The sequence below is a fragment of the Cottoperca gobio genome, chromosome 13 (assembly GCF_900634415.1).
Source record: "Cottoperca gobio chromosome 13, fCotGob3.1, whole genome shotgun sequence".
In the NCBI taxonomy this organism is placed as follows: Eukaryota; Metazoa; Chordata; class Actinopteri; order Perciformes; family Bovichtidae; genus Cottoperca; species Cottoperca gobio.
Genome location: NC_041367.1, coordinates 8,484,730 through 8,499,910, shown reverse-complemented (window position 1 = coordinate 8,499,910; position 15,181 = coordinate 8,484,730). Strand labels below are relative to the sequence as shown.

Below are 15,181 nucleotides of genomic sequence, written 5' to 3'. Positions count from 1 at the left end.
GACAGAAAGAGAGTCCTCCTGTGATTTTGAATAACCGCAGAAGCCGTCTGTGCTGTCATTTCGCCAAATACAGAGGCCCCCTAATTATATTAGCAGGTTGTGAATCAGCATCGCACTAATTTGGGTCTTTTCTCCCCAATGAGTCCTTGATTTTCTGTTCCTCCTCTTCCTAAATTATGGAGGCTGCAGTGAAAAGCATTAATGAGGACTCTGATAGCATTTTGGGTTCAAATTGGGGTGGCTCATCTAGCTACTCAGCATGGAAACCCATTATGTTTTAATGATATCTGCACATAGTTCCTAAGATTTGGTCTATAAATTTGAGTGAAACACAGAAATTTAATTTATCCTATGCAAATGTGCCGCGCAAGACAGAGACATGAGGGGTAAATTCCTAAATCACATCAGGGCCACAGTTCCAGCGCAGTGCAGTCCAGACATCAACTACAAAAACTGTCACTTTCATCCTTTGTTTTCTCACTACTGTCATCTCCATGAGTGATGGTGCTCCTTGTAGATTCTTCATAAAGCTCTCTGTCTAGTCTATGGGAAATTTGATGCATTTGACTTTTCAACGTGTCTACAAGTAGCATACTCTTACGATAAAACAAATAGTGCCTTCAAAAGGAGGGGTGTATTGTTGTAAAGCCTCACCATATCATGCCGATCATGAGAACAAATGTTAAACGCAGTGCTGCATAGCAAAGCATGCAATGCCCTATCAAGAAAACAAAGTTAGTTAACCTCACAGAGAGAGAGAGTGTGTGTGTGTGTGTGTGTGTGTGTGTGTGTGTGTGTGTGTGTGTGTGTGTGTGTGTGTGTGTGTGTGTGTGTGTTGGGGCAGACATAAGGGTATGGGGGATTTAGTTGGATTGAGGACATCTAGTTGACTCCCTGAGTCCATCGACTCGTCATCGTTTTCTCCTCTCTCTCTTTCTCTTATCCTCTCCCATAAAACTAGTCCAGCTAAAACGCAGTCCTAGAGGATTAAATACACTGCCCTTTCTCTTTCTTTCTTTCATTATTTCTTTCTGTATCTTTCCCACTTCATCGTTTACATTAGTAAACACATAGGCTTAATGCACTATAGCTAGCAACCTTTGTATGTGCATGTGTGTTTGAGTGTGTTGTGTGAGTTGATTAAAGCCAGCCTGTGGATTAATTAGGGTAAAAAACTTCACAGCAGATTTGGGGATTTAAGAGTTAAAATCTACTGTAGGCTTCAGGCAGTAAAATGTGTGTTTATTGACCGATTATGTGTTTCATTATGTGACCACACTTTCCTTGTCCAGTAGGGCCTAGCTATTTTAAAGAGGTTATTTAGTTGACACGACATTAGCAGCTTTTAGAAAAAGTCTTGCCATACTGCAATTCTTACAATTCATACAATTCTTGTATGAAAGGTGCTATACAAATAAAGCTTATTATTATTACTAAACTACCTCTTTAAAAAGGAGAGACTCTACTAAATAAACAATTTCACAGTTGTAGATTCAGATCCATCAAAAGTGTGTTTTTTACCAGACAATATCCACTAGCATTACTGTAAATGGCCCAGTGTTAGCCAACTAGCTAGCTTCCTACAGTAGTCCAGTCACTGTTTGCTGGCATCATTGTGGTTATCACCTCTGCATTCTGACCCTGGATGGGGAAATAATTGCTTCTCCCTGTGGAAATCACTGCTGCATTATTAACTACATTAACTATGTAGGGCTGCATGCAACCAATAGTTATTTTATATTTAGAAATGTAAATATACTGGGTATTTTTACAGTTTTTTTACAGTACAGCAGGTACCATAGGTACCACAGATACCGTAGGTACCGGAGGGCTCGAGGCTAACGGCTTCCCGCCAAAGCGTTAAATCCGAAAAGGATGCAGGAAACTCACAATCGACACGTCCAGGAGACGCACCATATTTTTCCACTGATAATGCTACATTGTAAACAACACAAATCTATGTTGTAATCGGCAGGAGTAAAGCTAGTTAGCATTAGCTGTTAGCCGCTTGTACCCGTGATCTGGTTCTTGATCTCGTTATCATTATGTGTTCAAATCCAATCTTTTAAAAATGTGGTTTTGGCAGGAAAATTAATTAAATACATTTCTTGTATTGTAAAAGTTTCGAGTCACAACAAGTTTTCCAGACCAATGACAATAGCAAAAATCAACAAATAACACCAATATCCTTTTCTTCCTTTATACTTTACATGTGGGCTACCTGTAAAATAGTTTTGTCCATTGAACAGATCAGTCGTTTCTGTGGTATTGGTGAACACAGTTGACAGTTTGGCCGGCTGTTGCCTTTTAGTACCTCAGGTACCACGCAACTGAAAAAAAAGCACGTTCTGACAACAGTAACAGTGGTCAGAGTCAAAGAGCAGCCATCTTGCTTCTGATCACAAACTTACAAAAATATCTATCTCTACAATTAAGTCAAATACGTTCCCCACCACTGACAGAAAGACTAGCGTGGCCCCAGTGTTTTGCTCAAGAACACATCGACAAAGCAGATGCTTGTTGCTGCAGGGACTTGAGTCCAGATCTCCCAATTGAAAGGCGGTCTCTCCCTAATCACTGCACCACCCTGCTGCTCCTGATTTTACCACCCGGAGAATGCCATTATCCAAAATAATTACAAAACATTAAAGGCTAGAGAAACACACTAAGAAATCACTACAGGCAGCGTCTTTCAACCATGAGGATGACAAAGCCAATTTGAAGATCTCTACCCAGTGGCATGTAGCTCCATTCCTTACTGACTCAAAGAACTAACACATTGTGGTTGCATATGCTTAACTGGCTCTCCCTCTCTCCCACAAGTGAGACCAGGGCCTTGTCCACTCTCCAAAAAACAGCAGCAACAAGGCAATCTGTTCTCAAACAGCTGGAGCTGCCCCCAAGAGAGAAAAGGAGATAAAAAGAGGGAAGTATCAGAGAGAGAAGAGGTAGAGAAAATGTGAAAATGAGAAACAGCGATAGGATGGGAACAGAGAGTATTAAGAGAGTTTGCTGCCATAAATAATCAATGCTTAGTCAACACAGAAAACAAGAGCGTGTGAAAGAACCAGGGTTTCCTCCCATTGCCAAATCCAAAAGGGAAAACTGCCAGACTCACACACGTCATGAGTAAACAGAGCTGAGCCAAAAATGAAAAAGAGAGATATGGAGACAGACAAAAAGATAATCAGAGCAAAAGAGACGAAAAAAAAATGGAAAAGATGACAGAGGGAGATACAGAATGAAAATCTGGAAAATAAGAAAGAGACGAAGAAAGACCCAGAGTCGGAGAGCAGGAAGAGGGCAACAGGAAATTCCTTCGTCATTTTCCCGACCCTTTGTCCTTCTCAAAAAACTGGAATATGACAATAATCCTCCTCCTCCTCCTTTTCTTTCTCATGCCACTCATTAGTTGTTTCCTTCCTTCTTTCCTTATGTGCATGGCTGTGTCCATGTGTGCATATCACAGTCACATGACGACTAGATTTAAAATCATCTGGCAGTTGGTGAGTATATTCTTCAGGATTGTGTTAGTACACGCATGCGATGCAGACGTGATCATACCTCATAGTCTTCCAGCAGGTCACATTCAGTCTGGTGTTTAAAGTGCAGTCTTGTCATCTGCTCTGTGTGTGTGTTTTTCAGCTCCTGTGTCACTTTGACCTGGAGGAAACAAAAAGACATGTCAAGTTAATTGTTTGTCATTTGTTCATCCGTCTCCTGTGCAGATGTGGTATTTATTTCATGGCTCATTATCATCTTCAGAAAACCCAATTTAATAAATCTACAATAAATCCTTCCATATTAATAATATTAATAATGAGATATAAAACTAGGTATCACCTGAGACTTTGGTTGTTACAGTAAATATGAAATATTGTCTTTTCATGGCTGTAAAAGGGTTCAGTGAACTGTGAATGCCTCAACCTGCCTGAAAGTCATATAATCATTAATAATGTATAATGATTTTTTTTCTCAGTGCCTATACCACCCAACCCTAGTTGGATTAAATGTTGCGTGAAATCACAAGAAGTCCCACACAGGTGTGACAAATACAATAACATAATCCAGTAGGACGTTCACAATTATTTCCTTCATCAGTGAATTTGTTGATTCTTTTTGACCTTGGACTCTAACAAGTCAAAAATATTCAATTTAAAATGATATGCAATAGAGAAAAGTAGTAAATCCTAACATTTATGTCACGTTTTGCCTGATCATCTCACTGAATTGATATTAATGATGAATGGATTATTTTCTGTTGATTCACTGATCAAATTGTTTCAGCTCCATTGACAATATTAAAAAAACATAATTATCCTGTTGTGATTTCTCTCATTGAATCCATATCTGTCACAAAAGAGCAGATGGAGATAAAGACAGAAAAATATTTTTTAGCTCTGAGGTGCAGACTGTAATAAAGTGACTTCAACTCATGTTCTGAACGATTGGCTTTTTTTTTATTGCCTATAGGCTATTAGTATTAAGTAACTTGGCTCCTGATTCACAGGAGCCTAAATACACACACATCATTTAACTCCCATCAATCAAGCTATCTGTCAATCACCTGTCATCTATCTGGAGTGTGCTCAACTTTAGAGTCAACTGAAAAGGAACACACACTAACAGTCCCATTAGTAATTCATTCAACTTCACACACTCCCAATCATTGTCTGGGTTTTGACAGACTTTTGGGAGAGGCTGGAGGAGGTTTTTTTTAGAAGTTAGAGGTGACAGAAGACACTTTTAACAGGCCATAACAGCATTTCAGAGCAGACAGACTCCATGTGCATTCGGAAAAGATGCCAATTGTGTCGCCTCATATGAAAATCCATATGGGTGATCAGACCAGAGGTTATAACCCTGCACTCATTCAGTCTTGTTCAAAAACAGACAGAGAGCTCACCCTTAATATGCACACAAACAAGCACACACACAAACACTCCTGCCAACACATAGAGTTCACTGTTATGGCCATTGTGTATTGTCGGGTGAATTCCATCGGCTATTCACCAGAGTAACAGTGGGCAAATTCATGACTGTTCTAGACAAAACAATCAACAACATTACACACACACACACACACACACACACACACACACACACACACACACACACACACACACACACACTTTTCTTTCATGTGCTTGCTGTGTCTTTGAAGATAAGGAGGGAGTGGTTCATTACATTATCAGTGCAAAATGACTTCACTTGATTTCACCTTCTATCACTCATAGGAAACCACAGGGAGATAGGGAGAGAAGGGGAAGGGCATAGGGTGACATAGGGAGACAAAATGAGAGGAAGAGTGGCTAAGAGGGCTATTGGGTATATAGAATATGAGATGAGAGTAAGAAAGAAGGAAGAGAAAAGAAGATAGTGAGACTGAGAAAGAGAGACAATCAGTGAGAAGAAGAGGAAGGTGACAGTGAAAAAGATGGGATATGAAGATATTAATTATGAGGCAAAGAGAAAGAGATATTCAGTATATTAAAGATCATGTTAAAGAAAAAGAGATCAGCTGGTGTAGTGGTAGCTGATACAGCTGGTAGGTCTATACCACTGAGAAAGTGCTTCCTGTTTTGAACCCAAACATCAGTGATACTGATGTATACATCTGCACCTGTATGTATGAGATGCTACCAAAATAGCAATTGGAGTTTGCTGATATGTAACATTTATAGCATATCAAAATAAATAAACAGATTTGCCATGAACAGTTCTTATGCATTTCCATTGTAATGATGGCGATACTTTTTACCTGATTAATTACAAAAATACTGGGCTGTTGTCACATGTGTTTGTTTGAACTTCCAGGTTGTGAACCTATCGTCAGTTTTTACACATTTATTGAAGATTGACAAATATGAGTACATTTGATTTGATAAGATTTATTATAATGTCAGTGATTTGATAAGCCTGAAAGAAATATGTTAAAATGTATAATAATGGAAATTATTATACATTTATACAACAGATTTACAAAATATGGCCTCATGTGATAGATAGATAGATAGATAGATAGATAGATAGATAGATAGATAGATAGATAGATAGATAGATAGATAGATAGATAGATAGATAGATAGATCAAATTTCAAAACAATTTTGTGGAGCAATGTATTGACTTTTTTCAGCTTCCATTAGCAGCCATTTTTAATTTAACCCACATAAAACTAATATATGAGAGTCAAACCAGCTCAGTCTGTAAGCAGATGTGCTGAGACAGACAGACAAAACACTAAAGGGGCGCAATGTGTCGCACTGGGAGAGAAATGATTAGTATCCAACAGCCAAATACTGATACACTCTGGCTGTCGTGCTGTGGGCTGAGTGTACTGACTATGCCAGCCACATTGGCAGGGGGATATAAGATCAGTATTTTGCAAATAAATTCTGTTTTATTCTTGGAAGGAGTTTCACAGCAAACTGAATGGGAAAGACACATGACAGCTGACAAATGAGATCTTACACAATCATTAATATGACCGTAATGGTGCATTTGATCACACACCGTGGAACAAGACAACCATAGTGGTCTCTGCAGCCTCAACAATAAAAGGACCTTTTCAAGTGTGTGTATGTGTTTTACAGACATGATACGACATGTTCAGAGCAAGTCTGTGTGTAGAAACCCAGAGCATAAATGGCACTGGGGGAATATGTGATAATTAAGAAAAAACTGTGCACAGGTTCACAGCAGGGTAATTGGCTCTCATGCATCTATTTCAGGGCAACACACACACTTCTAGAAAGCAATGGACAAGCAGCCGCTTCCTGTACACACCAGTGGGTACCAAGCTATAGGGGACTGTGGTCTTTTTTCAGCCCATACAGAATCAATAAGTCAATATTGGACATGGCTCTTCCAGCATGTCTCTCTCAGTGTGTGTGTGTGTGTGTGTGTGTGTGTGTGTGTGTGTGTGTGTGTGTGTGTGTGTTTAGCTTTTGTCAGCTCAGCCTTTGATGAAAAGATGTGACCCTGGACAGACTGAAGGTCTTCCCTTGGCTTAAGACAAGAAGCATCACAACGTGGAGAAACGACAGCTTTTGTTATGCTGTCTGGGGGACTGCTGTCACAATTTCATGATATATAAATTAGCACGACTAGCGCTACACTACATTGACTTTAAATTGTGGACTGTATTAATTACTATACCATTACTAGCTATAACGATGCAACGTGCAAATGCTAATGCACATTTTTAAATGATAATTTAAAGTTATTTACATTTATTATTACAGGACGTAACCTTATTAAAAGGACAACCTCAATATCATATTATCCTACAAACATGGTGTGGTGCTTTGTATAAAACGTCTTACGTTAGCCCACCTAGCGTTTTCTAGCTAACGTTATTTGACGTTTGACGGCTCACGCTACAACGTTGTTCTGCTGGACAGATTCATATTAATGTCTCTAGGTACTGACTAACCTAGCTAGCAAACACAGCTAATGTTGGCAATATGATGTATGACAAATATGACAATTTCCTCAAGCTTGCAGCATCAGGCGCTTTTTGTGTGGATGGTAAAGCACAACATCCACATAAGGTTACTACACACTGTATCTGTCTGTCATTGTCTGGACAGCCCAGCTAAAACATAACGGACTCTGGAAATCACTCACCTTCCTCGGCGGCGGCTGCATTTTGGAGTATTGACATGAATGGTATTTCCCTTGCGAGATGTATTGTCATTCCAAGAGGAAATCCAAATCAGTGGAGGACTATTATTTTGTTTCCTCAAACAGAAATCCTCCCCTTCAGACGACAGGGAGGAAACACAGGAGTTAAATTTGTACTCCGGCGGCCATGATTGATGATAAATGGCTAGTTTGTACAGAGCAGAAACTGAAGCTACGAGGAGAGACTGAACTCACTTGTGTTGGCTGCTGCCACTACTAGAGGACTAGTGTGTACTGTACTGTGTTGTGAAGCAGGGGAGCAGACAGGCGGAGAAGAAAAAGTAGAGGGAAGGGATGGAGGGGGGGTATTAACGGGGAACCCCTTCCGCAACGAAGCTCAACGGCGCCCCAAAGTGGCGAAGCGCGGGAAAGCGTCCTGTCTGTGATGAAAAACACAGGGAGCAGAAAGACATCCTTTTTGTTCTGCCTCCTCTGGCCTGGCGTCGACAGAAACCACGATTAACACGGACGCAAATGTGTTTCAAACCAAGTAAAGGGACAAAAAAGATGATTACTACAGAATGGGACTCTTTATCCCAAAAGCATTCGGGGTATTTCCGAGCGGCCCCAGCCAGCTCAAGGAGAAAAGGCTGACACTGACAGCAGCCTGCGTCCCGCAGACCTGCATAGCAACAAGAAACCGCAGTCGATCAAAGAAAAATCGATCGCGCGGAGTAGGACAAAAAACAGTAAAAAAAAATATACACAATCACATCATACACATCAAGACACAGACATACGCAATTTTAGACGCTTGGGTTTTTAATAATAATAATAATCCAATAAATATTATTTTCAGCCTGTCATCCAAATTCAGTCGATTTTTTTTTGACTATATAGCCTATTAGGCATATTGTATACAGATCCACCTAACATAAATACATTTTTAAAAGATGCATTTGAAAAACAATATTCATGGTGGTCTAGCCTATTTTGGGCTATTATTTTGTAGACTTGTGTAGACTGCTATGGGATACCAGGGAGTTGATAGGGTAAAATAGGGTCATGGAGTTCATTGGAAGTGGGTGCTGAGTGACAAATTAAAGGAGGGTGTCTGAAACCCTTCTAATGAGTTGGCACCAGCACAAGCAACCTGGTTTGACACAGTGTCTGCTACATGTATGCGCTCTGTATGTGTATGGTTGTGTGTTAGTTGTGGTTGTTGCTCATTGTAAAGGGTATCTGTCTTTCCTTCTGAAATGTAAACATCTCTAGCCCCACTTTCCTTAAGACTTGTTACTTCTTACTTGTAACCGGGGAAATGCAGTCAATGTTGTTGTTGCCCAGAAAAACTTCTGCTCACATTGCTGGTGCCAATCATGGCAAACAACAAAAGATTGTTATAATGTTAGCAAACATGAGTGGAACTAATATTTGACTCCCAGAAAGAATTGATTTTAGCTACATTTTTCAAGAATTTTACTTCATGCCTCCTACGTGCCATGGCCAAGGTTAAGGTTAAGGGCTGTGTAATCATTAATACACACAGTTTCTGGAGCAGGTAAGACATTAAGTACTCTTTCGAATCTTTCCTCTCAGTATAACACTCAAACTAACATACGCATATTCAAACACATGAACACATTTCCAGTCAGAAAAAACAAACACATCTATTAACACCAAACACACACAACTTTCTGCCAGTGGCACAGAAGAAAATGGCTGACAGTCATTGTTGGATTATACGGTATCTGTTAGGATCCTGCCAGGATGCTTTTGGATTATTATTTCTCTAATGATTTGGTGTAGGAACATCTCTACTTCTTTTGCCACACTAAGGTAAGACATTTTACTGTAATAACATTGAAGTACTTTAATTAAAAGTACCAAAAGTGGCACAGATGGTTAGTTTTGATTCACACATTGCATATTTGTCTGAGAAATCACAGGCAAGATTTACTATTGTTTGTATATTGGTATATTCATGTTGTTTGTCAGTATGGATCTCAAGCCCACTATTTCTGTGGGGGCACATATATTTATATTTTTTAATGCATGCTAGAAGATTTCTAATATTCCTTGCTTGTTTAAACTTTATGCTAAGAGCTGTGTGTTGTTATTAACATGTATATGTCCTAAAATAGGCCTTTTGTTTTTAAATTGGTTGCAAGAAAACAAAAAATTAAATAAAAGCTAATTGTTGTAAGAATTATGTTTTTATCACTATACCCTATTAAAAGCTTAAGAAAAATAACATTTAAATGTTGATGAGTATATAGGCCTATACTTTTTGTATTAATGATTACATTTATTAGTGTCAAAATGATTTAAAGGTTCAATGTGTAAGATATGTCAGAATGTGCGTGTGAAGAGGTAACTGTGTTGACGTTATGTCAAAGACGTCTGTGTGTTGTGTTGCAGAGATATCTTCTGAATTTCGCAGTCTAACTGACAGTTCCGGCCCGTCCAGTCTAGGAGGCGATAGTGAGTCAGTCTGTCCTCAGTACAGAGGGAGAAGAAGCACAGCTGCCTGACTCCGGCAGACTCAGGGCGTGTCAACATTACATCCATGATCCATGATCCCCACGTTTTGATAGTTTGTTTTGATTAAATCCAAAGATGACAGAAACGAGAAAAAGACTCGCAGCATCGCCTCGTTCCCACAGTCCGCGGCAGGCTGCCCCGCAGAATGCCTGAGAGACAGATCTTTTGTTAACAGTCAGCCAAACTTTCTGTTGCTGCCGTTAAACAAGTTAGACTCAGCGCTCCATCAGCCCGCTGTGACTACCTATGCTGGGATATACGCCGTCTGTATACGAGCCCTATGTCAGCGTGGAGGAGGAAACACAAAGACAATGTGTTCGCTGGTCTCTGCCATCCATACCCAAGCCAACATGAAGATTATGAGATAGCAGAGTTATTTAGACCGGCTCTCAGGGTTTCAGCAGTTTGGTCTGGTTCACACAGGAGTGAAGAAACACACAGTAAATATACCAACACTGAAAGTGAGAGCGATATAACTGTAGAATACAATACACAGTATAAAGAATACACTATAATACTCTAAAACTTAGAATTCAATAAATAAGACTACTACAACTAAAATATAAACAGGATAACATACTTGACTACTGTGGCTTTTTTAACAACTGATGGTTTTGATGAATAATTAATTTAGATTATATGGACCCAGCAGTTGGGGTGAAATCCAAATAATGTTTGGAGCAGGTGGCTCGGAATTACATATTGAACCTAAGAAGAAGTACCTCATTATTTAACAGGTGGTGTGACCACCCTCTTACAAACAGCGTAGTCCTTTTTCACTGTCTGTTTGACTAACAGATAGTTACTGTAACATCTGAGGCTCAACTGCTCACACTCTGCGGGTTGCAGCTTGTCAGACACACACCTCCACATGTTTTCCCCCACTGAAGTGTCTTAGGCACACCATCACATATACACTGTCCTTCTACTCATGAGAATGAGGGTACATTACTCAGGATGGTCACAGTGAAACTATTTGAAAGGCAATAGATTTCTACAGCGTGAGTAATTTCATACGTGTAGGGGTTTTGTCTCTGAGGAAGGGGCTTTTTAGTATATTTCTTGGGGTGCATTGTGGACATTTGTATACAGCCAATTTAACAAAAATAACACCGATTACTTCATCGCTGAATAGTTAACTGTGCTCAGTTTGGTGAGGCATGTCAGAGGAATTTGGAGGAATACAAAAGGGGCCGCTCTATCTCAGGTCTGTAATCTGTTCAATTCAACCTGCAGCTGTTTTGAAGAGAAGACAGCAAAGGGTACAGCGTGAGCAAGAGGTAATTCTTTTGATAAACACAAAATAATGTCAGAGAGAGAAGAAAAAAGAAAGAAAAACAAGTAAGTCCGGCAGCTACTGTCTTATTTGCATGCACGTTTTGAAGGCGTCACTTGTGTTTGTCAGATGAACAGATTTATAGTGGAAGAGAATGGACTGAGGCTAACAATGTAGCATGCCTGTGAGTTAAACAGAAAAACAGGGTCTCTCAACAAGGTCTGGTTTGAATTTTAAAGTTATTCCTCTGTCTCTCCGTCTCACAGCCGCAAGGTTTTGGAGAACTTTGACATGCAATGTGACAGAATGAGTGGTGTTGTTCTGCCTGAGAACACAGCTGCACTTAAAGTTGTGTAGAAGGTTTTGCCACACAAGTCTTTGTGAATCTTTGTCTGAATGTTAAAGTTTAGTTTTTTCTATAATGAGAGATAATAACAATTTGAGTCCCGTCAAGGGCTGAGACTGGACTCAAGCACGACCTGCCTGTGGAACACTACTACACTACAGCACATATGTTTTACACATATGTACAGTACCACTCTATATTGTAGCCATAAAACACATATTAACACACACACACACACACACTCATTTATTCCCCCTGAAAAAGGATTTAGGATTGAATCAGTTATTGAAAACAATATGGACTAGTCGATTATGCTTGAACAGTTAAGGACTTTTCCTGAACTGTGCTGCTCAGGCATGCCAAGGTGAATGACGAGCATTTTACAATGCAATCTAGGTTGATGTCACTTTCTCGCAGACAGTGTGTATGATAACTTCTTCAAGGGTGTTGCAAAGTGATATGATTCCAGATTAAAATGCAACATATTCATAATGTCTTTCATTTGTACTTATCTTTACCCTCAGGTGTTTCCACAACGAAAATGGCCACGTTTGACAACAACATGACCGACCTAAACGTCAGTGCCTTCTACTGTCACTTTCAGGAAGATTTGAAATTCATTCTTCTGCCTGTCAGCTACGGCCTGGTCTTTGTAATCGGCCTGGCGCTGAACGCCACAGCGTTGTATGTGATTGTGTTCCGCACTAAGCGCTGGAATCCCTCCACTATCTACATGTTCAACCTGACGGTGTGCGACACACTCTACATCCTCACTCTGCCCTTCCTCATCTATTACTACGCAGATGAGAACGACTGGCCCTTCAGTGAACCGTTCTGCAAGCTCATACGCTTCCTGTTTTATGCAAACTTATATGGTACAGTGATGGCATGGCACAGACCCATACAACACCGCTGGAGAGTATTATGATAAAGTAAAGTTATTGCAGCATGATATAACACAATACAATATTATACAATATAGTTAATGGAGAATATGTGACGTAACATATCCAATATTACATGTACAATCCAAAATATATATATATAATAAATACAGTAATAGTATGGTATGATATCACATAATACAAAAATACATTATGATGCAATATGATATGACTTGAAGTGACATTTGATGACCTAATACATAAACAGTTCTATATATTTAGACACAATTCAACAAACAAAGGCCTACGATATGACATGACACGCTGTACACAACGATACAATATGATATAATACAATAAAATACAAAATTACATAAAGCATTTAAATAAATGGCAGGATATCATGCATAAGATGTAATACAATAAGAAGAGTTTTGATGCAGTATCACTTCATAAAACATTGAATGCATCATTCCCAGACATACAACATTGATTGTGACAAATCCTACAGATATACAATTTGATATATAATAATAATAATAATAATAATAATAATAATAATAATAATAATAATAATAATAATAATAATAATAATAATAATAATAATAATTGTATTTGTAAAGCGCCATTGAAAGCTAAAAGGAATCTCAAGGCGCTAAATATGATACAAAGTAATACAATATGATCCAATATGATCTATTACATATGTATCTCTCTTGCAGGTTCTATTATGTTCCTATGCTGTATCAGTCTGCATCGCTTTGTTGGCATCTGCTATCCGGTCCGCTCCCTCAATTGGGTCAGCGCTCGACAAGCCAGACTGGTGTCTGTGGCGGTGTGGGCCTGTGTCTTATTCTGCCAGGCACCTGTTCTCTACTTCTCAAGAACTAGGTTATTTAAATGTGTCTATTTATGTCTTTCTTTATGTCTCTGTCCTTTCATTCCTCCCTTACTTACTTACACTAACATCCCTCTTCATTGTATTGAAAGTGTGTTTAAGTGGGGACTATTGATTTTTGTGCCACATCAAGTATCTCCCCTTAGGGTGCCTTAATGGGACACAACACCTAACCTGCTCGCTAACAAATGTTCCTTTCTTTCATCACTCTTATCTAATTTTCTGTGCTTCAATGCCAAACAAGGCAGCATTACCATTTATTAGTCTTAATGAAATTGCAATCTCCTTTGCCAGGGATGTGGAGAGTGAGCGGATTTGCTACGACACCACCAGCCCAGAGCTTTTCGATGACTTCCTGTTGTACAGCTCAGCCGTGTCAGTGCTTATGTTTGCACTGCCCTTCATGGTGGTGATGGTGTGCTATGGCCTCATGGTGCGGAAGCTTCTGGAGCCCGGCTGGATGTATGATGGGGTCTCTCGGGAAGGCCTGTCAGCCGCACGTTCAAAGCAGAAGTCAGTGAAGATGATCATCATTGTGTTGGCAGTGTTCATGCTCTGCTTCCTGCCTTTTCACCTCACCAGGAGTCTTTACTACTCTTTTAGATACCTAAGGCAGGTCGATCCAACACAGGTGAGGACAAACACTTTTAGAATAAATGTGTTACGTGACAGTAAATGCTCAGTAAATCACGTTTCTATACGTTCATCAGATCAGCTGTAAGTTGTTGGAGGCCTCCAGTGTGGCCTACAAAGTGACCCGAACTTTGGCCAGCGCCAACAGCTGTGTTGACCCCATCCTTTACTTCCTGGCTGGGCAGGACGTCCGCAGTAACCTCACCAAGAAGAACAAGTCGTCTTCATCGAAACCAAGAAGTGTGGTCCGACACATGACAACACGACTCTGATCCGATACTAACTATTTTAGTCAAAAATGCAGAAGGTTGTCGGGACGAGTACAGTTCTTATTGCCCTTCTCTTCTGGTAGATGTGACAGCCCTTACACTGACACTGACAGACATTGCATTCAGATTTCCATCATTAACCAGTAATAATAATAATAATAATAATAATAATAATAATAATAATAATAATAATAATAATAATAATAATACATTTTATTTATAAGCACACTTTTCATTTGAATAAACACAACTCAAAGTGCTACAGAGTAAAATGATGAAGTAGAATATAAAAACATTAGGTAGACAGACAAGGCAACAAAGTCTAGCAAAAGGTTACGTTAAATGCCTATTAAATTATTATTTTTTGTTATGTCTGAAGAGCTATATTGTGTAGACATTACTAAACTACATTGAGCTCCACAGCTGCATTTTTTTGATAATTTTACTGGACAACTGCGGTCTTAAAAAGGAATACTTCACTCCCAAAGTGTCCCTCTCACGCTTGCGCAGGCCCGCTACTCGTCCATGCGGGTACTGTGTGTGTAAATAGTAAGGTTTTAGCAAAGATGCATGTGTTTGGGAAGTAGTAGACTTATTTTGAATGTGCTGCAACAGTGTTTATGCGTGTGTCACTTTGTGTCACAAAATGTGAAGGAACTAAAAGAGTGTGTTATAATAAACATGTAGACATTTTTGATTTTTTG

The 15,181-nt window shown here is 39.4% G+C and overlaps 2 protein-coding genes across 6 annotated transcripts in view; one reads left to right on the top strand and one right to left on the bottom strand.

Moving 5' to 3' along the window:
• fchsd2 (FCH and double SH3 domains 2) overlaps positions 1-8,223 on the bottom strand; it is a 56,594-nt gene extending 48,371 nt beyond the window's left edge. Inside the window, exons 1-3 of one of the 5 annotated variants that reach the window (XM_029446165.1) lie at positions 7,883-8,200; positions 7,631-7,763; positions 3,565-3,663 (exon numbers count right to left, since the gene is read on the bottom strand). In XM_029446165.1, the coding sequence (XP_029302025.1) occupies positions 3,565-3,569 (5 nt within the window). In that variant the 5' untranslated portion in view covers positions 3,570-3,663; positions 7,631-7,763; positions 7,883-8,200. Of the gene's footprint in view, positions 1-3,564; positions 3,664-7,630 lie in introns of all 5 variants that reach the window. The other 4 variants (XM_029446168.1, XM_029446166.1, XM_029446164.1 and 1 more) reach the window with 4 other exon arrangements.
• A 3,235-nt stretch (positions 8,224-11,458) lies between these two features.
• On the top strand, positions 11,459-15,124 carry p2ry2.1 (purinergic receptor P2Y2, tandem duplicate 1). Its single transcript, XM_029446762.1, has 5 exons — positions 11,459-11,512; positions 12,318-12,668; positions 13,400-13,568; positions 13,870-14,206; positions 14,286-15,124. Exons 2-5 carry the CDS (start codon positions 12,335-12,337, stop codon positions 14,478-14,480), a joined length of 1,035 nt encoding a protein of 344 aa, XP_029302622.1. The 5' UTR covers positions 11,459-11,512; positions 12,318-12,334; the 3' UTR covers positions 14,481-15,124.
• Positions 15,125-15,181: the final 57 nt, after the last annotated feature.